The sequence below is a fragment of the Cnephaeus nilssonii genome, assembly GCF_951640355.1.
Source record: "Cnephaeus nilssonii genome assembly, chromosome: X".
Lineage (NCBI taxonomy): Eukaryota > Metazoa > Chordata > Mammalia > Chiroptera > Vespertilionidae > Cnephaeus > Cnephaeus nilssonii.
Window position 1 is genome coordinate 45,705,495 of NC_137071.1, and position 21,428 is coordinate 45,726,922.

The 21,428-nt window shown below is 45.0% G+C and overlaps 1 protein-coding gene across 1 annotated transcript in view; it reads left to right on the forward strand.

Moving 5' to 3' along the window:
* YIPF6 (Yip1 domain family member 6) overlaps window positions 1-3,165 on the forward strand; it is a 55,745-nt gene extending 52,580 nt beyond the window's left edge. Inside the window, exon 7 of the mRNA XM_079765076.1 lies at window positions 1,682-3,165. Coding sequence (XP_079621202.1) covers window positions 1,682-1,704 — 23 coding nt within the window. The 3' untranslated portion in view covers window positions 1,705-3,165. The remainder of the gene's footprint in view (window positions 1-1,681) is intronic.
* Window positions 3,166-21,428: the final 18,263 nt, after the last annotated feature.

Here is a 21,428-nt window from a genome sequence, read left to right on the forward strand (position 1 = left end):
GTTTACCTTCTATAATTGAAACTTTGTAGCTTGAGTGGAGGCTTAGGCCTGCAACAGCTATGGAAAGCTTGGCTTCCTCTGTTACCTGGGAAACCTTGCTCTCTGTGGCTGTAGCCATCTTGGAAGGGGGTTAATTTGCATACTCGCCCTGATTGGCTGGTGGGCGTGGCTTGGCTGGTGGGTGTGGCTTATTTAGCGGAGTGATGGTTAATTTGCATATTACCATTTTATTAGAGAGGATGTTGTGAGGTAGGTACAGTTTCTAAGCTTACTTTATAACTAAGAAAATAGGCTTAGAATAGTGATGTAAATATGCATTGGGTTACAAAACCAGTCTCAACACAATTGGAAAGGAGTTCTTTGTGTTGATATAAGCCTTTTCTAATAACTCATATGTTGCCATGAATTCATCTGAATTGGGAAAATATAGTTAGTTGGATGAGACCAAATTATTGAGGGTAGTTGTTGAAATCTAGGAAATTGCGAGTTAGGTCTTATTGTGGTAGAATTTAGGGTGTCTTCAAAAGTTCTGGAGCAGATGAATATCTTGATGAAAGTGACGTCAAAGGAATAAATGAGAATGTGTTGAGAAACTGGATTGGGAAGAGGGTAGCAGGAAGAAAGGAGTGGCAATATATTTCTAACTGGTGGGCCTGGAAGAATAGTGTGTTTCTGATAATGGTTGTGTAGGAGCTGACTTTGGCTATAAAAGTGGTCACATCTTACAGACAACTGGAAATACAAGTCGGGAAAGTAGTAGAAGTTATAGCTAAAAAACTAAATTTGAGCTTTACTGATCTGATTCATATTGAGAGAACACTGTGTTTCAAACAATCTTTAAAAATATTTTTATTGATTTCAGAGAAGAAGGGAGAGGGAGAGAGAGATAGAAACATCAATGATGAGAGAGAAACATTGATTGGCCACCTCCTGCACGCCCCACACTGGGGATCAAGCCCACAACCCTGACCAGGATCAAACCTGGAACCTTTCAGTCCGTAGGCTGATGCTCCATCTACTGAGCCAATCTGGCCAGGCGTGTTTCACTCTTGATGAAAACCATAGTTGCTAGAGGGCAATGCTATGAAAAGGAACCGAAAAGATGAGGAGAAGGAAGGAAGGAAGCTAAAAATTGTTTGCCATGGATTTCTGAATGCTTCCTTCATCTTACACTAACCCTATGAGGGTAGCTACCCTCATTTTTACAGAGGAGGAAGCAGTTTGGATTCAATAAGTGGCAGAGCTAGAACGTGAACTCAGCTCTGTCTTAAACCCAAAGCCTATGCACATCCAGAAATTTTTATACTCTGAAAGTGTAGGTTGTGTGCCTTGCACAAAGTAGGTGTTCAGGAAATGTGTTGAATTAGTTAAAAGAAAATTGGGTAGTAAATATGTATTATATGCTGAGTGTGGGAGTACCATGAAAAATAAGGATTGAGAAACTGTATTTGGCTAGAAGGCATTATTGGTCCCAATATTTTACCATTCTCTGAACCCCTGCTCTTTTCCATGTGACTGGAATTCCTCTCAGTAAAAGGCAGAACCTATTCCCCCACCCCTTGTTTCTAGGTGGGCCTTATGGTTGCATTTGCCTAATAAAATGTGGCAAAAGTAATGATGTACCAGTTCTGACCTTGAAACTTGAGCTTTCTTGTGTTTACATTTGTCTCTTATTTCTCAGCTATCTCTGTTATAACAGCCTGAGTTAGCCTGCTGGACAAGGAACAGAGCCCAGTCACCTCAGCCAGAGCCATCCTAGATTAGCCTACCACCACTTGACTGCCAGACAAATTACCCTAGAACTGCTCAGCTGTACCCAGCCTATGCTGCCAACCTACAGACTCAAGAACTAAATAAATGCTTATTGTTTTAAGCTACTGAACTTTTAGTGGTTTGATATGCAGCATTATAGCAGCAGTATGTAACTGGATATAAAGGCCATTTTAAAAAGAATTTTCCAAAGGTATTTGATAGGAAATGGAGGCACTGAGTATTGGTTCCTTATTTGTAGTTATATCAGGCACTGTACATCAGAAATGAACGGAATTACTGAGATAATTGATGGCTCATTTTACCAATGAAAACCTGAGGCCCAGAGAGTTAAGTAACTTACCCAACTTTATTGGAAGGAACCAGGATAAAACTGAGTTTTCTTCATTTCTGATCCACTGCTCTGTAACATGAGAGCATAGAGAAGTTAAAAGGGCTATAACCTAATGCAAAAAAACAACAACAAACAAACAAAAACAAAAAACGAAACAAAAAAATACTCTTTTTGATCTGTGGATATGTGCATATTTAAGAATGAAAAAGGAAGGAGCTCATGTGAAAGTGATAGGTGTCAAGGAAAAGAGTTTATTGAAGGAGCAACTCTCCAAAGGAGGTGAAAAGGACAGTGATTCAGAATATAGTCAGTAGATTTAGCTTTAGAGAAAGTAGAGAACCCTCTTGCGAGGTGGAAGGGAAGAATGAGTGGTAGATGCAAGGATCTCTTGGCTCTGAAGGAAAACTTTGTCCCTCTTCAGCATGAAGCAGCTACAGAAGAGACCCTGCACTCCTTTTCTCTGAAAGGATTCAGAGCCAAGATCATTGAGGGAGGGATGTGATAGGCAGTTAGATGGACATGAGCAGAGCAATGATGATGGGCCAGGTCTGCTACATCCCTACAAAGCAGGAGACAGAGTTCAACTCAAAACGTGGAAAACTGGATGACCAGATGATAAACGAGGAAAAATGGATGGGATTCTGGGATGTGCTTCTCACCACTCCAATTGATCTGAAGCTGACAGGGGTAAAGCCCTGGATCCATCTTACCAGAATGAAGAGGAACACCTCAAGGAGGAAGCTATGTAGAACAACCTTTATGTCTTGACTAGTAGGAGTTGGGACCCCTATTGCTAATATACAGAATTTTACACATTCTGTTCATTTTGGGAAGAAAGTCATATATGGGGACCTTTATACATTGGGACCTACTGTCCAGGAAAAGGATGCAGTGATGTTTTCTCTAAATGTTGCTATAGTAGCTTCCTGTGGTGAATGTCTGACTTTTACCAGGTGTTCCGTTATTGTCTTTCACTACCTAATAACTACAATATGAATTGTTCTGATAATTAATATTATAGTAATCCTACCTAATAAAAGGGTAATATGCAAATTAACCATCACTCGGCTACGCCCACAATTGGGCCGGCGGGAGGCTGGGGGGCGGGACTCGGGGTGGTCTATCCGGCCGTTGAGAGGCGCAGGCGGCGGGACTCGCGAGTCCCGCCCCCCATGCCTCTCAACGGCCCGATTGGCCGCTGCTGAGGGGAGACTGATGGGGCCGAGGGGGGACCGATGGGGCTGGCGGGAGGCACGGGCGGCAGGACTCGGGGTGGCTGATTGGGCCGGCGAGATTCGTGGTAGGAGCGGCAGTGGCACCCAGTCCCGCACCTCAGCGATCGAGGTCAGAGCGCCGGCGGTGCTCAGTCCCGCTCCTCAGCAATCGTGGTCAGAGCGACGGCGGCGCCTGGGTCCGCCCCTCAGCGATCGAGGTCAGAGCGGCGCCTGGGTCCCGCCCATCAGCGATCGCGGTTGGAGCAGCACCTGGGTCCTGCCCCTCAGCGATTGCGGTCGGAGCAGCGGCAGCGCCCGGGTCCCGCCCCTCAGCGATCGCGGTCGGAGCAGCGGCAGCGCCTGGGTCCCTCCTATCACTGAGGGACCTGGGCGGCAGCGGCGCCCCAATTGCGGATGGTGGCGTGGGGCCCGGCAGCTCCTGCCCCACGCTGCCACTGCCACTGGGGTCCAAGCCCCCTCCCTGAAAGAAGGCAGAAGGCCGTGGCCAGAGCCAAGGCCTGGGTCCCCGGTGCTGGAGGAAAACTGGTGCCAGTAGCCAGGTGAAGGAAGGTCTATTGCACGAATCTTTGTGCAAAGGGCCTCTAGTAGACATACTAAGCTGCTTTATAGTAATAGATATACTAAGCTGCTGGCCGATTGGTTTCTGATATGTAGGGTCACTGCTTATTCAGATATCCCTTCCAAGAGCACCAGGGGGCCTTGTTCCATAGGACGACTGGCTATCTTTATGCCATAGAAACATCACAGGTCCGAATCAAAACAGACCTTTTCATGGCTATGGCACTGGACTGCAATGTTGATCTCCACCTGTGGAGCCCTACTGAATGTATTGCTTTAACCATTTTTGTTATCCTATCTAATAAAGAGGTAATATGCAAATTGACCGTCACTCCAACACACAAGATGGCCGCCCCCATGTGGTCAAAGATGGCTGCCCCCATGTGGACACAAGATGGCCGCCACAAGATGGCCAGCAGGGGAGGGCAGTTGGGAGGGACCAGGCCTGCAAAGGAGGGCAGTTGGGGGCGATCAGGCCTGCAGGGAAAGGCAGTTAGGGGTGACAGGGCTGGCAGAGGAGGGCAGTTTGAGGGGACCGGGCCTGCATGGGAAAGCAGTTAGGGGTGACTAGGCCGGCAGGGGAGGGCAGTTAGGGGTGACTGGGCTGGCAGGGGAGGGCAGTTAGGGGCAACTAGGCCTGCAGGGGAGGGCAGTTGGGAACAACCAGGCCTGCAGGGGAGGGTAGTTGGGGGTGACCAGGCCTGCAGGGGAGGGCAGTTGGAGGTGGCCAGGTCTGCAGGGGAGGGCAGTTGTGGGGGGGACAAGGCCTGTAGGGGAGGGCAGTTGGGGGCGACCGGGCTGGCAGGGGAGGGCAGTTAGGGGCGACCAGGCTGTCAAGGGAGGGCAGTTAAGGGTGTCCAGGCCAGCAGGGGAGGGCAGTTCTGAGTGACCAGGCCTGCAGGGGAGGGCAGTTAGGGCTACCAGGCTGGCAGGGGAGAGAAGTTGGGAATGACCAGGCCTGCAGGGGAAGGCAGTTGGGGGGGGACCAGACCTGCAGAGGAGGGCAGTTGGGGGTGACCGGGCTGGCAGAGGAGGGCAGTTGGGGGTGACCGGGCCTGCAGGGGAGGGCAGTTAGGGGTGACCAGGCCGGCAGGGGAGGGCAGTTGGGGGTGACCAGGCTTGCAGGGGAAAGCAGTTAGGGGCGACCAGGTCAGCAGGGGAAGGCAAGGGTGACCGGGCCAGCAGGGGAGGGCAGTTCAAGGGGACTGGGCCTGCAGGGGAAAGCAGTTATGGGTGACCAGACCGGCAGGGGAGGGCAGTTAGGGGTGACTGGGCTGGCAGGGGAGGGCTGTTAGGGGCAACCAGGCCTGCAGGGGAGGGCAGTTGGGAACAACCAGGCCAGCAGGGGAGGGCAGTTAGGGGTGACCAGGCCTGCAGGGGAGGGCAGTTGGGGGTGACCAGGCCTGTAGGGGAGGGCAGTTAGGGGAAACCAGGCTGGCAAGTCAGGGCAGTTCAGGGTGACCAGGCCAGCAGGAGAGGGCAGTTCGGGGCGACCAGGTTGGCAGGGGAGAGCAGTTGGGAATGACCAGGCCTGCAGGGGAAGGCAGTTGGGGGGGGACCAGGCCTGCACAGGAGGGCAGTTGGGGGTGACCAGACCAGCAGGGGAGGGAAGTTGGCAACCAGGCCTGCAGGGGAGGACAGTTAGGGGTGACAAGGCTGGCAAGGGAGGGCAGTTAAGGGTGACCAGGCCAGCAAGGGAGGGCAGTTTGGGGTGACCAGGCTGGCAAGGGAGAGCAGTTAAGGGTGACCAGGCCAGCAGGGGAGGACAGTATGGGGAGGCCAGGCCTGCAGAGGAGGGAAGTTAGGGCGACCAGGCTGGCCGGGGAGAGCAGTTGGGAATGACCAGGCCTGCAGGGGAAGGCAGTTGGGGGGGACCAGGCCTACAGGGGAGGACAGTTAGGGGCAACCAGGCTAGCAAGGGAGGGCAGTTAAGGGTGACGATGCCAGCAGGGGAGGGCAGTTCGGGGTGACCAGGCCTGCAGGGGAGGGCAGTTACGGTGACTAGGCTGGCAGGGGAGAGCAGTTGGGAATGACCAGGCTTGCAGGGGAAGGCAGTTGGGGGGGGACCTGGCCTGCAGAGGAGGGAAGTTGGGGGTGACCAGGCCAGCAGGGGAGGGCAGTTAGGGGCAATCGTGCCAGCAGAGGAGCAGTTAGGCATCGATCAGGCTGGCAGGGGAGTGGTTAGGGGGTGATCAGGCTGGCAGGCAGAAGCAGTTAGGGGCAATCAGGAAGGTAGGCAGGCGAGCAGTTGGGAGCCAGCAGTCCTGGATTGTGAGAGGGATGTCTGACTGCCCCTTTAGGCCCGATCCCAGTGGTATTTTTCTTTCACTGCCTGCTTTATTTCACTTAGCATAATGCTCTCCAGTTCCATCCATGCTGCTGCAAATGTTAAGAATTCCTTCTTTTTTTATAGCAGCATGGTATTCCATTGTGTAGATGTACTGTAGTTTTCTAATCCACTCATCTGCTGATGGGCATTTAGGCTGTTTCCAAATCTTAGCTATGGTGAATTGTGCTGCTATGAACATAGGGGTGCATATATCCTTTCTGATTGGTGCTTCAGTTTTCTTGGGATATATTCTTAGAAGTGGGATTACTGGGTCAAATGGCAGTTCCATTTTTAAATTTTTGAGGAACAGCCATACTGTTTTCCACATTGGCTGCACCAGTCTACATTCCCACCAGCAGTGCACAAGGGTTCCTTTTTTTCTGCACCACTCCAGCACTTGTTGTTCGTTGATTTGTTGATGATAGCCATTCTGACAGGTGTGAGATGGTACCACAGTGTTGTTTTGATTTGCATCTCCCGGGTGATTAGTGACTTTGATCATATTTTCATATGTCTTTTGGCTTTCTGAATGTCCTCTTTTGAAAAGTGTCTATTTAGGTCCTTTGCCCATTTTTTGATTGGATTGTTTATCTTCCTTTTGTTAAGTTGTATGAGTTCCCTGTAAATGTTGGAGATTAAACCCTTATCTGAAATAGAATTGGCAAATATGTTCTCCCATGCAGTGGGCTTTCTTGTTGTTTTGTTGATGGTTTCTTTTGCTGTGCAGAAGCTTTTTATTTTGATGTAATCCCATTTGTTTATTTTCTCCTTAGTCTCTCTTGCCCTAGGATCTGTGTCTGTAAAAAGATTGCTACAACATATGTCTGCAATTTTGCTGCCTATGGAGTCTTGTAAGATTTTTATGGTTTCCCATCTTCAATGCAAGTCCTTTGGCCATTTTGACTTTGTTTTGTGTATGGTGTAAGTTGGTGATATAGTTTCATTTTTTTGCATGTATCTGACCAAATTTCCCAGCACAATTTATTAAAGAGACTGTTTTGACTCCATTGTATGCTCTTGCCTCCTTTGTCAAATATTAATTTAGTATACTAGCTTGGGTCAATTTCTGGGTTCTCTATTCTTTTCCATTGGTCTATTTGTATGTTCTTATGCCAGTACCAGGCAGTTTTGTGAACCGTGGCTTGGTAATATAGCTTGATGTCTGGTATTGTGATCCCTCCAACTTTGTTCTTCTTTTTTAGGATAGCTGTGGCTACTCAGGGCCTTTTTTATTCCAGATGAATTTTTGGAGAGTTTGTTCTAGATCTTTGAAATATGCCATTGGTATTTTAATAGGTATTGCATTGAATCTATAGATTGCTTTAGGTAGTATGTACATTTTAATGATGTTGATTATACCAATCCATGAACATGTTATGTTCTTCCATTTGTTTATATTTTACTCTATCTCTTTTTTCAATGTCCTGTAGTTTTCCAAGTACAGGACTTTTACATCCTTAGTGAAGTTTATTCCCAGGTATCTTAATTTTTTTTTTTTGCAATGGTAAATGGGATTGTTTTTGTTCATTTCTCTTTCTGTGAGTTCATTATTGGTGTATAAAAAGGCCATAGATTTATGGGTGTTAATTTTGTATCCTGCTATGTTGCCAAATTCATTTATTAGGTCTAGTAGTGTTTTTATGGAGTCTTTGCGGTTTTCTATGTATCGTGTGTCATCTGCGAATAAGGACAGTTTTACTTCTTCTTCTCCAATTGGGATGCCTTTTATTTCTTCTTCTTGTCTGATCGCTATGGCTAGTACTTCTAGTACTATGTCGAACAGGAGTGGTGAAAGTGGGCATCCTTGTCTTGTTCCTGTTCTTAGGGGAAATGGGTCTCATTTTTGCCCATTGAGTATGATGTTGGCTATAGGTTTGTCATTTAGGGCTTTTATTATGTTGAGGTATGATCCTTCTATTCCCACTTTGTTGAGAGTTTTATCAAGAAAGGGTGTTGGATTTTGTCAAGTGCCTTTTCTGCATCAATTGATATAATTATGTGATTTTTGTCTCTCAGTTTTTTTTATGTAATGTATCACATTTATTGATTTGAGGATATTGTACCATCCTTGCATCCCTGGAATAAATCCCACTTGGTCATGATGTATGATCTTTTTAATGTATTGCTGAATCCGATTTGCTAGAATTTTGTTGAGGATTTTAGCACCTATGTTCATCAAGGATATTGGCCTGTAGTTCTCATTTTTTGTGGTGTCTTTATCTCGTTTTAGGATTCGGGTAATGCTGGCTTCATAGAAAGATCTTGGAAGTGTGCCTTCCTCTTGAATTTTTTGGAATAGTCCGAGGAGGCTAGGTTTTAGTTCTTCTTTGAATGTTTGGTAGAATTCACCTGTAAAGCCATCCAGACCAGGGCTTTTGTTTGATGGAAGATTTTTGATTGCTGTTTCAATGTCTTCAGTAGTTATCCGCCTATTCAGGTTTTTTGACTCTTCTTGGTTGAGTTTTGGGAGGTTGTATTTTTCTAAGAATATGTCCATTTCATCTAGGTTGTTCATTTTTTTTGGAATAGAGTTGTTCATAGTATTTTTTCATAATCATTTGTATTTTCATAGGATCGGTTGTTACTTCAACTCTTTCATTTCTGATTTTGTTTATTTGGGTCCTCTCTCTTTGCTTCTTGGTGAGCCTGGCTAGAGGTTCATCAATCTTGTTTATCCTTTCAAAGAACCAACTCTTGGTTTGGTTGATCTTTTGTATTGTTTTTTTGTGTTTTTTTTTTGGTCTCTATGTCATGTATTTCTGTTCTGATCTTTATTATTTCCTTCCTTCTGCTTATGCTGGGCTTTTCTTTTTCTTTTTTTTTTAAAAAAATATTTTATTGATTTTTTACAGAGAGGAAGAGAGAGGGATAGAGAGCCAGAAACATCGATGAGAGAGAAACATCGATCAGCTGCCTCTTGCACACCCCCTACTGGGGATGTGCCCGCAACCAAGGCACATGCCCTGACCGGAATCGAACCCGGGACCCTTGAGTCCGCAGGCCGACGCTCTATCCACTGAGCCAAACTGGTTTCGGCATGCTGGGCTTTTCTTGTTGCTCTCTTTCTAACTCTGAGTTGTAGGGTTAGAGAAGTTATTACCATTGTTTCTTTCTTTTTTATTTTATTTTTTTGAGGTACTCTGGTAGAGCTATGAACTTCCCTCTCAATGTTTTCTTTCCTTTGTGCTCACAGCCCAGGAGGCAAATGCAGCTTGACTCACCCCCTCCCTTCCCATTTGTTAGACAGCTGTGAATCTTGAGTTTAGGTCCTACCCAGTAACTTCAAGCAGGCAGTATTTCTTTGTTACTCAGCCTGCCTGTAGTTGTATTTACACAAGAGTCAATTTGTGATTCAACCTCTGGGTGGCAGTGTTTCTGGATTGACATCCGGGACTATAAGTCCTCTCTACCCAATATTTAGATTTTGTTTTCCCTGTCACACTTAATACTGGTTTGGGGTAGTGGACTGCCCCAGAACTGATTTTCTGACTTTTTCCCCTGCTCTGATCCCCAGGTTCCACAAAAACAACTTTCCCCTGCAGTCTCTGAGAGTGTTTTTAATTGGGAGATCCTATGTGCTGAGCTTAGTAATCAAATGCAAGGATTTAAAGAGAAAAAATAGCCAGAGTAAGCACGTGAACTTGTGACTTTTTCACCCCCACACTCCGCGCAACTCTGTGCATGTCTTTTTCACGTGGCACAGCGCAGCCAGTATACTGGTAAAACTTCAGTCTGCCTTTTTGTGCCCAGCCCAGCTATGGGTTGATTTCTAGAGTTCCCTTCTGCCAGCAGCCCTGTGGACCCCCTTCCACATTCGTGGACTACACTGGTCCCAATGGCCGCAGATTTTGTGGGGCGCAGACTTCCTCTGAATCTCTAGAACCCGCTGCGTGCATTTCTCAGTCCAGCCTGGATCGCAGACCTCACCTTTTCTGGGAGAAATCTGACCTTTCCATGAGAAGGTGCAGAGCTCGTCTGAGTCCACATATTTGTGCTGCTTGAGACCTGGTGTTCATGGATTTGCAGCTGGTCCCTGGGTGTTGTGTTGTATAGTCCCAGGAGGTATCCGAGTTCTTCCCGGTTGAAGGTAAGGCTAGGCTTCTGATCACAGCCACTCTCCCCTTCAAGATGGTGTGGTCCTTGCGGCAGAGGTGCTCGCTCCAGGAGAGATTTCAGCAACAGTGGAGGCTGCCTGGTCAGGGGAGTCCGGTCCGGAAGTCCCCAACAGTCCCTTGGAATATAGCTGTTCCTCACTCACAAATAGACACTCCCCGTATGTCCACACACTCTCCTTTCATTCTCTCACTCACACACTATCTTGCAGCCTGCCTTCCCATCGGCGGCCATCTTGCTCTCTCCTGCAGGATGATTTCCTAACTATGATTGTTTTGCTCTGATTAAAAAAGCATATTCTGATCTGGCTGGGAGTTGTACACCCTGGGCTCTGGAGTTAACCTTGGAATGCATCTCATCTGCGAACTGCCTATTATCATGGAAAGATGAACATCCTTGTTGCCGCCCTTTGTAACACCCCAGCCCACATTGCCTGTAATCTGTAACCATTATACCAATTTTTATTCCTTTTGCCTACTTCCCAATGCCTGTAATACCCATTCTTATTCCTTTTGCCTACTTCCTCATGTAATCTTTGCCTTTCTACCCCATAAAAGCAGTTTGCATGTGGCGGGAGTGGTGCAGAGCAGATTTTTGTGCTTGACCTGCTGCTTTCCCATACTGCCGGCATTACTGGAATAAATGCTCATATGTGATTTAAAAAAAAAAAAAAGAACTTAGCTAATCTAGTCCTGGCAGACATCTAGAGTCCCATAAGACATCTGATCAAGGGTAGTAACAGCTTCAGAACTAAGACTGGGAATGTGTTCCCTTCTAGCTATCATCCAAACACTACTCTGTTCTCATCCAAACTTATCAAAAAAACAAAAACAAAACAAAACAAAAAAACACCACCAAAAAAACTTGTCTAAACTCACATTTACACCTCAGCCAACTGCAGTCTGGCTTCTATGCACACTTTAGTGACACTGCTCTCACTCCTAATGCTAAGTCCTTATATTACTGTACTGCACTGACACTATTGATCAACCCATTTCCTCAAGGAAACATGTTCCTCTCTTGTCCATGACAGCAAATTTTCCTGGTCCTCATAATAGTCTAGGTCTTAATGGGCTCCTTTTTCTCCATTTGCCCCTCAAAAGTGCGTGTTCTCTCTGCCTCCTGCTCTTTTCAATCTAAAAACACTCCATATATACTGAAACCCACTCTAAAAATGCCAACTTTGAAAGCAGGCTGTTCATCCTATTGTTTTTACCTGACCAGCATGCATTTCCATCCTCTTTCTGGTTCCTTTGGTTAATTCCTCGCTTAACTCCATATGATCCTGATAAAAATGTCAATCATGTTGCTCTGCCACAGGAGTGGACATCCTAGACTGTGTCAATCATGTCATTTCTTTTTCTTGAATATAGTGATTGATTAAAGAATGAGTACCTGAGCCAAAGTCATCCAATCAGAGGCCTCCTCTAGCATGTATTTTCTGCTAGAGTTAGTAAGGGAGACTGTGTTCATTTTGGAATAAGACAGCAGAAGATAATAAATCTATCACATAAAGAAATGCTAACAGCTCAGGGAAACTTCATGAGGTTTGAACCCGGAATCCAGCTGTGCCTGAATGCAGAAAATTCCACTCATGGATGGATGAGCCAATAAATTAGAATAATTCTGATAACTGAAATCGCCAGTCCAGAACTTTGTCAAATGATTTCTAGCATAGTATAGAAATAAATACTGCCCAGCCAACATGACTCACTGGTTAAGCATCAACCTATGAACCAGGAGGTCATGGTTTGATTCATGGTCAGGGCATATACCTGGTTTGTGGGCTCGATCCCCAGTGTGGGGCATGCAGGTGGCAGCCAATTAATGATTCTCTTTCATCGTTGATATTCCTGTCCCTCTTTCTATCTCTCTGAAATCAATAAAAATGTATCTTTAAAAATGAAATAAGTGCCTGTTAGTCACTTGAAAATCCCATGTGCTCTTCAAACTTGTGTCTCAACTAGACTTGCAGGTTCCCCAAAGCTTGCTCCTCCTCCTGGGTTCCTTATTTTAAGGAGCAGCATCGCTGTTATAAACAGTTACCAAAGTTAGAAATTCTAACAGTCACTGTAAACACACCCTCAATTCCCTTTATTTATTGTCATCAATCCTGCTAATTTTACTTACTAAACATATCTCAACTCCATCTCATTCTCTGTATTTCCACTGCCACAGTTTGGTTCAGGTCCTCATATTCTCTTGTTGTTTGGACTATAGCAAATAACACCTAAATAATCTCCTGCTTCCATGTTTCCCTGCTCAAATCTAGTTGCCATACTGTTACCAGAGTGACCTACTTTATGTATAGATTTGACCACATCTCTCCTCAATTTGAATCTCCCCACTGCCTTCCCATCTCATCTAGGACAAAACGGAAGCTCTTTATAACATGGACTACAAGGACTTCTGTGATGTGACCATAGTTTTCCTCTTCCACCTCATTGCACATGACTCCTGACCTTGACTTCTGTGCTCTAACAATGAACTACTTGTTCCCAGGCACAAGCAAGCTGTGCTATTTCTCACCTCAGTGCCATTTCTCACGTGGTCTCCTCTGCAATGCCCTCCATCCCCGCCTTTGCCTTTAAAAATCAGCCAGGCCTCAGCTCATCCAGGAAACCAATGGCCCTCCCCCTTTCCTACTTCCTGCCCTTTCCCACCTGGTTTAGGTATTCTCACCTGAATATTCCTTCAATAAATAGTTATTGAGTGCTTATTAAAGTGAACAAAACAGAGTCTCTAAAACCAGTTGTGGGTTCAATCCCCGGTCAGGGCGCATACTAGAGGCAACCGATCCATGTTTCTCTCTCACAGTAATCTCTCTCTCTCTCTCTCTCTCTCTCTCTCTCTCTCTCTCTCTCTCTCCATATCCTTGAGTGAGGATTAAAAAAGAAATGTCTAAAGGTGAGAGGTCAAGGTCTGCTATGGTGATTCCCTGGCACTGTCTGGGACCTAAGCTTCAATTTCTTAGTGCTACCATCTTCAGTATCAGCTTCCTTCCTGAGAGTTACCTCATGTTCTAAGATGACTATTGGAGTCCAATCCATTATATCTGTACTACAGGCCTGGTGCACGAAATTCATGCACGGGGGCAGGGTATGTGTCCCTCAGCCCAGCCTGCACACTCTCCAATCTGGGACCCCTCTCACAATCCAGGAATGCTGGCTCCCAACCGCTCGCCTGCCTGCCTGCCTGCTTGCCCCTAACCGTTTCTGCCTGCCAGCCTGATCACCCCCTAACCACTCCCCTGCCAGCCTGATCAATGCCTAACTGCTCCCCTGCCGGCCTGGTCACCCCAAACTGCCCTCCCCTGCCAGCCTGGTCACCCCTAACTGCCCTCCCCTTCCAGCCCAGTCACCCCCAACTGCCCTCCCCTGCAGGCCTGGTCACCCCCAACTGCCCTCCCTTGCCAGCTTGGTCACCCCTAACTGCCCTCCCCTGCAGGCCTGGTCGCCCCCAACTGCCCTCCCCTGCAGGCCTTGTCCCTCCCAACTGCCCTCCCATGCAGGCCTGGTCACCCCCAACTGCCCTCTCCTGCAGACCTTGTACTTCCCAACTGCCCTCCCCTGCAGGCCTGGTCACCCCTAACTGCCCTCCCCTGCAGGCCTGGTCACCCCCAACTGCCCTCCCCTGCAGGCCTTGTACTTCCCAACTGCCCTCCCCTGCAGGCCTGGTCCCCCCAACTGCCCTCCCCTGCAGGCCTGGTTGCCCCTAACTGCCCTCCCCTGCTTGTCTGGTCACCCCTAACTTCCCTCCCCTGCAGTCCTTGTCCCTCCCAACTACCCTTCCCTGCAGGCCTGGTCACCCCCAACTGCCCTCCGTTGCAGGCCTTGTCCATCCCAACTGCCCTCCCTTGCAAGCCTGGTCACTCCCAACTGCCCTCCCCTGCTGGCCATCTTGTGGTGGCCATCTTTGACCACATGGGGGTGACCATCTTGTTTGTTGGAGTGATGGTCAATTTGCATATTACCACTTTATTATATAGGATGCCAGGCTGCAATTAGAAGTAATGGAAGACAAAAGGTTGTTTTTTCCCAGACCAGTCAGCTTCCTTTAAGCTATCTTCTTAGAAGTTCAACATAGCATTTGTGCTTCCTAAGGAGCTTAGTCACATGAGCATATCTAGCTGCAGGGGAGGCTGAGGAATGTAGTGTTTCCGCTCAGTGAATTGCTGCCCCCAAATAAGAGTATTGTTACTGAAGAACAGAGACAGGATATTAAGTACAGCAAAGCAATATCTATTATAATTCTTTGCTTAAGTAAATTTTAAAGATAATTTATATATAATAAAGTACTCATTTTAATATACAGACTGCTGAGTTGACAAATATAAACAGTCACATAATCATCATTGTAATCAGGATATTGAATATTTTTATCATTTCCAAAAGGTCTTTTGTGTCCCTTTATAATTCATCTCCTCCCATCCCTGATCCCAGACAATCAGTGATCTGCTTTCTGCCACTTTAGTTTTTCCTATTGTAGAATTTCATGTGGCCTTTTGTGTTTGATTTTTCACCCAGCATGTTTTGTGGATTGATCCTTATTATTGCACATATCTGTAGTGTGTTCCCTCTTATTGCTGAGTAGTATTACATTATATAAATAACCCACATTTTAAAAAAATTTAAATTCTTTATTGTTTAAAGTATTACATGAGTCTCCTTTTTCCCCCAATGACCTCTCCCCGGCCACCCCCCCCCCCAGCACAAGCCCTCAACCCCCTACTGTCTGTGTCCATTGGTTATGCTCATATGCATGCATACAAGTCCTTTGGTTGATCTCTTATCCCCTCATCCCCCGCCTTCCCTCATAGGTTGTACAATCTGTTCAATGCTTTGTTGCTGGATCTATTTTTGTTCATCAGTTTATGTTGTTCATTATATTCTACAAATGAGTGAGCTCATGTGATATTTATCTATCTCTGACTGGCTTATTTCGCTTAGCATAATGCTCTTCAGTTCCATCCATGCTGTTGCAAATGGTAAGAATTCCTTCTTTTTTTACAACAGCATAGAATTCCATTGTGTAGATGTACCACAGTTTTCTAACCCAAGCGTCTGCTGATAAATAACACATATTTTATTCTCCTGTTAATGGACGTTTCATCTGTGTGCTAAAATTCTTCACTAAAGCGACACTTCCCAAAGATTTCCCTGCAATGAACATGTGATGATAATACTAAAGCAGTCCCATTTCTAGAAGACAGGGGACTCCCCTGCTGGGTGATTTTGGTTTAAAGACTCCCAGACAGCCTTGTGGAACTTTTCTTAAAACTGCACTGCAGCAGGACTGGGGGGATGAGGGGACAATGGGGGGGGGGGATAAAGATACATTTGTAATACCTTAATCAATAAAAATTTAAAAAAACTGCACTGTAGTCAAAGATGCTTCCACCTAACCTGTCTTCTTCCCTCGCTTATTTAGTCAGGTTCAGACCTGCATGATGGTCCGATAGGTCTCCCATTCTCCCTTAGCTTCCACCTCATTTTCTCTTACAAGATTTTTCATCATACATTTTTTTTTTTTTGCATATTTAACTCAACGGTGATGCCCGCATCTCAGAGGATTCAGACTAATACAGGTTATTCCCAGCATTTGGCTACTTTGAATAAAGCAGCTATGAACATTCTTGTTCAAATATTTCTATGGGCTTCCCTTTCATTTCTCTTGGGTAAATACCTAGGAAGGGAATTGTTGAGTTACATGGTAAGTGTAAATTGAATTTTATTTAAAAATTGCCTAATGGTTTCCCCAAGTGGTTGTATCAATTTACACTCCCACCAGCAGTGTTTGAGAGATACATTATTCTACATCCTTCCCAACCTTGGTATATCTTTTTTTTTAAAATCTTTATTGTTGAGATTATTACAGATGTCCCTCCCCCCACTATAGCCCCCCTCTACTCGGTTCCAGCCCTGTCTCAGGCATTCACTACCCTATTGTCTGTGTCCATAGGTAATTCATATAAGATCTTTGGTTAATCTCTTCCTGCCCCCCTTCCCCCTTCCCTCTGAGATTCATGTCTGTTCAATGTTTCTCCACCACTGATTTTATTTTATTAATTGTCTTTGTTCATTAGATTTCTTGTTTGTTTATTTTTAGATTCAATTGTTGATAGATATGTATTTATTACTATTTTATTGTTCACATTTTTATCTCTCCTCCTCCTCCTCCTCCTCCTCCTCCTCCACCTCTTCCTCCTCCTCTTCCTCCTCCTCCTCCTCCTCCTCCTCCTCCTCCTCCTCCTCCTTCTTCTTCTTCTTCTCTTCTTAAAGAATACCTTTCAACATTTCATGTAATACTCGTTTGGTGGTGATGAACTCCTTTAGCTTCTTCTTGTCTGTGAAGCTTTTTATCTGACCTTCAATTCTAAATTAGAAAGATTCCTCAGGGAAGGAACAACCTAAGACAGACACAGTCACAAAGGGGCCATCAGGAGAGAACTTGGGGGTCAACAGAGGTGGGACACAGACCTTCACCCCCCCCCCAAGTTTTCAGGGACCTTCACCCTCACCCCTGCTGAGGGAGATCTCCTGCCCCAGTGGCTGCTTTGCTTCCCATGTCCAGCTCAAATCGGGACCCAGGTAACAGAGACTTGGTCGACAGCAGATGCCCTCTCACTGCAACAAGACTTGATGGAGATGTCTTGCACCCATGATGCGGGGAACTGGGGTCTTTGATATCTAAATCCACCCTAGCATCAGGAATGCTCAGGGCCTTCTCAAGAAGGCCAATAATCCTCTCCACTAATATTTACAGGGTAAAATAAGATGGTTGTTAGAGTATAAAATTTGACAGTAAAATAGTAGTCAAGTTTTCAGACTAACTTAAATTGGCCAATCAAAATAAATGAATATTCTAGAAAAATCTATTGTACTGGACAAAAAAGCTGTTCCTAAAGTGTTAACTAAAATTTTTATTGGTAGTTCATCTCATGGTAAAATTGCGTAACATATAATGAACCTAAAGCAGTCACATTTTAGTGCAAAAAAGTAAAATTTAAAAGCTATCAAGATTACAGCATAAAATTTCCAAAAGCCTCCTAATATTTAAACCAAAAAAGGGGGGATATTAGAAGAATATCATGTAAGGAAAAATATCCTGTAAATAAATTACATCTAGACAATTTTTACTTTAGAAAATTAACTTTCATTTGTAATGCTAACAGCAAGACACCCAGGTGAAACATACATGGTGTCAAAACAAGCCAAAGGAAAATCATTTGGGCAAAAAATGAAAAAGGATCGCAAGTAAAATCTATAGAAAAGATTCCTTTATTAATTTTTGGTCGAGAATATGTTTGTATATTTTCAGAAAACAACTCTGAGACCATGTGGATTCTTGCAACAGAGAGGAATTGACAGGAGTGCTCCAGCCATGAAGACAGAAGAGAAACAGTCCAGAGATGGAAGACGCTGACAATGCCTTGCCATACTAGCAGTCAGCAGATGTGCATCACTGCAGATTGCCCAGGACCAAACCAGAGAGGGTCGGACCTGCATTACCACCATTTGTCCACCATCCAGAACTGAAATATCATTGCTGTTATGTACACATAAAGATCTGTTGGACATAGAAATTGGGACTCAAAAGAACTGTTGGCCCAGAAAGAAACTCACTAGACTGATTCATTTGCCTCTCAGCATAACCATTATTGCTTGTCTTATTTTCGGTTCCTATAAGTGTATTCCTAGTATCACATGAGCTCATTCATCTAGGGGAAATGATGAACAACATAGACTGAAGAACAAGAACAGCATCGATCAGACTGTCAGACCTCAGAGGGAAGGTAAGGGAGGGTGGGGATAAGGGAGAAAGATCAAACAAAGGACTTGTGTGCTTGCATATGAGCCTAACCAGTGATCATGGACAACAGGGGGGGTGGGGGCATGCGTGTAGAGGGGTTTGGGATGGGAATGGGGGGTGGATTGAGGAAAAATATGTGATGCCTTAATCAATAAAGTAATTTAAAAAATTCTAAATTAGAGCTTTCCTAGGTAGAGTAATCTTGGCTGTAGGTCCTTGCTATTCATCACTTTGAATATTTCTTGCCATTCCCTTCTGGCCAGGAATGTTTCTGTTGAGAAATCAGCTGAGAGTCATATGGGTGTTCTCTTGTAGGTAACTAACTGCATTTCTCTTGCTGATTTTAAGAATCTCTCATTGTTTTTAACCCTTGGCATTTTAATTATGATGTGTCTTGGTGTGGTCCTCTTTGGGTTCCTCTCATTTGGGATTCTCTGTGCTTCCTGGACTTGTAAGTCTATTTATTTTACTAAGTAGAAGTTTTCTGTCATTATTTCTTCAAATAGGTTTTCAATATCTTGCTCTCTCTCTCTTCTCCTTCTGGCACCCCAAATGTTGGTATGCTTGAAGTTGTCCCATAGGCTCCTTACACTATATCTTCATATTTTTGGATTATTTTTTCTTTTTGCTCTTCTGATTGGGTGTTTTTTGCTTTCTCATATTCCAAATCATTGATTTGATTTGTGGAATCCTCTACTGTACTGTTAAAGCTCTGTAAATTATTCTTTATTTCAGTTAGTGTATGCTTAATTTCTGACTGGTCTTTTTTTTATGTATTTGAAATTCTCACTAAGATTCTTGAAATTCTCAATAAGTCCATTGAAGCTCTCATTAAGCCCCTTGAAGTTCTCATTAAGACCCTTGAGTAACCTTATAACCATTGTTTTGAACTCTGTATTTAGTAGTTTGCTTGCTTCCATTTCTCTCATTTGTGACATGTTTCTTTGTCTCTGCATTTTGGCTGCTTCCCTGTGGGTTTTTTTGTTTTGTTTTTTTTTTACTATGTATTAGGAAGAACTGCTAAGTTTTCTGGAATTGGTAGAATGGCCTTGTGTAGTAGGTGTCCCAGTCGCACTATCTCCCCAGTCGCCTGACCTGGGCACTCTAGGTACACCCATGTGTGGTCTGTGTGCAGTCTTGTAGTTCAGCCTTGATTATTGTTGCATTACTGGGAGGAAAATTGGCTTCCAGGCATATTGGCTGTGAGGACCAGTTTGCAACTAGAAGAGCGACTGTGTAGGAGACACCCCTATAGAGCAAGACTTGCTTCAGTGGGTTTTGGTGCTCACTGACCCTGCCTCTTGAGTATGTCACTTGTGGATGTGTACGGTTGTAATCTATCATGGGCTAAAGTGTCCACTGGGGGCACTGGCCCTGAGGCCTCCTGGGAGGTGCAAAGTTAGACACTGCCTGGGGCCACCCAGCAGGAGATACATAGAGATCTGCAGATGGCTGCTACTTGTATTGGGCTTGGAGGTGCCCAGGCAGGGCGCAGCTGTGAAATAAGGCAGGCTGATGCTAGTACCAGGTCTTGGGCCTCTTATTGATAGGTTTGGGGCATGCTGACTTCAGCTGCAGCTTGTTTGAGAGATTTTAGAAAAGTCTGAAGCCTGAACCAGGACAGGCCATTCATATGGAAAAGCCACTGAAATCAGCTTGGGTAGGGCTGAAAAATGGATGGGGAGGGGTCTCAGGGACTCACCAGGGCAGAACGAACAGTGTGGGCCATGCTGATGGAAACTCAGATATGGCTGCCAGTCAGTTCTGCAACAGAGGAGGTCCCAGAACAGGAACAATGACCCCTGTGAGTACCCCCGTCTGGAAGAAAAATGCCTAGTGCTAGATAATCTAGTTCCTCCTGTATATCTCTGGTTCCCCAATTCTGCTGCCCAACAATGGAGCTTAGAAGAAGCAGGACCGTTTAAGTTTGTTCACCAGTCCTTTAAGAGAAATTGCCTGGGGCTCCAGCAGCCTCCTACTCACTCAGCTACAGTCTCCACTGGTTTTTATTTTTATTTTTTTACTGTTTAAAGTATTACACATAGTAGTACATATATCTCTTCCCCCCCTCATTGACTTTTCCCCAGCCTCCCCTAGCCCCTGTCACATGCCCTCATCCCACCCCCCTCCCCAGTGTCTTGTGTCCATTGGTTGTGCTTATATGCATGCATACAAGTCCTTCGGTTGATATCATTTCCCCCCTCCCCAACACTCTACAGCCTTCCCACTGTAATTTGACAGTCTGTTTGATGCTTTACTGCCTCTGTATCTATTTTTTGTTCATGAGGTTATAATGTTCTTTATTTTCCATAAATGAGTGAGGTCATATGGTATTTTTCTTTCATTGCCTGGCTTATTTCACTTAGCATAATGCTCTCCAGCTCCATCCATGCTGCTGCAAATGGTAAGAATTCCTTCTTTTTTATAGCAGCATAGTATTCCATTGTGAAGATGTACCATAGTTCTCTAATCCAATCATCTGCTGATGGGCATTTAGGCTGCTTCCAAATCTTAGCTATGGTAAATTGTGCTGCTATGAACATTGGGGTGCATATATCCTTTCTAGTTGGTGTTTCTGGTTTCTTGGGATATATTCCTAGAAGTGGGATTACTGGGTCAAATGGGAGCTCCATTTTTAGTTTTTTTTGCGGAAACTACATACTGTTCTCCACAGTGGCTGCACCAATCTGCATTCCCACCAGCAGTGAATGAGGGTTCCTTTTTCTCCTCATCCTTGCCAGCACTTGTCGTTTGTTGATGATAGCCATTCTGACAGGTGTGAGATGGTAACACATTGCAGTTTTGATTTGCATCTCTTGGATAATTAATGACTTTGAGCATGTTTTCATATGTGTCATGGCTTTCCTTCTGTCTTCTTTCTAAAAGTATCTATTTAGGTCCGTTTCCCATTTTTTATTGGATCATTTATCTTCCTTTCATTAAGTTGTATGAGTTCCCTGTAAATGTTGGAGATTAAACCTTTATCAGTGGTAATATTTGCAATTATGTTCTCCCATACAGTGGGCTTTCTTGTTGTTTTGTTGATAGTTTCTTTTGCTGTGCAAAAGCTTTTTATTTTGATGTAGTCCCATTTGTTTATTTTCTCTTTAGTTTCCATTGCCCTAGGAGCTGTATCAGTGAAAAAATTGCTTCGGCATATGTATGAGATTTTGCTGCCTGTGGATTCCTCATTCATAGCTGTACGATTTTTGTCCAGTCTCTTCCCACACCCCCCACACCCCTTTACCCCCGAGAATTGCCAGTCCACTCCCTTTCT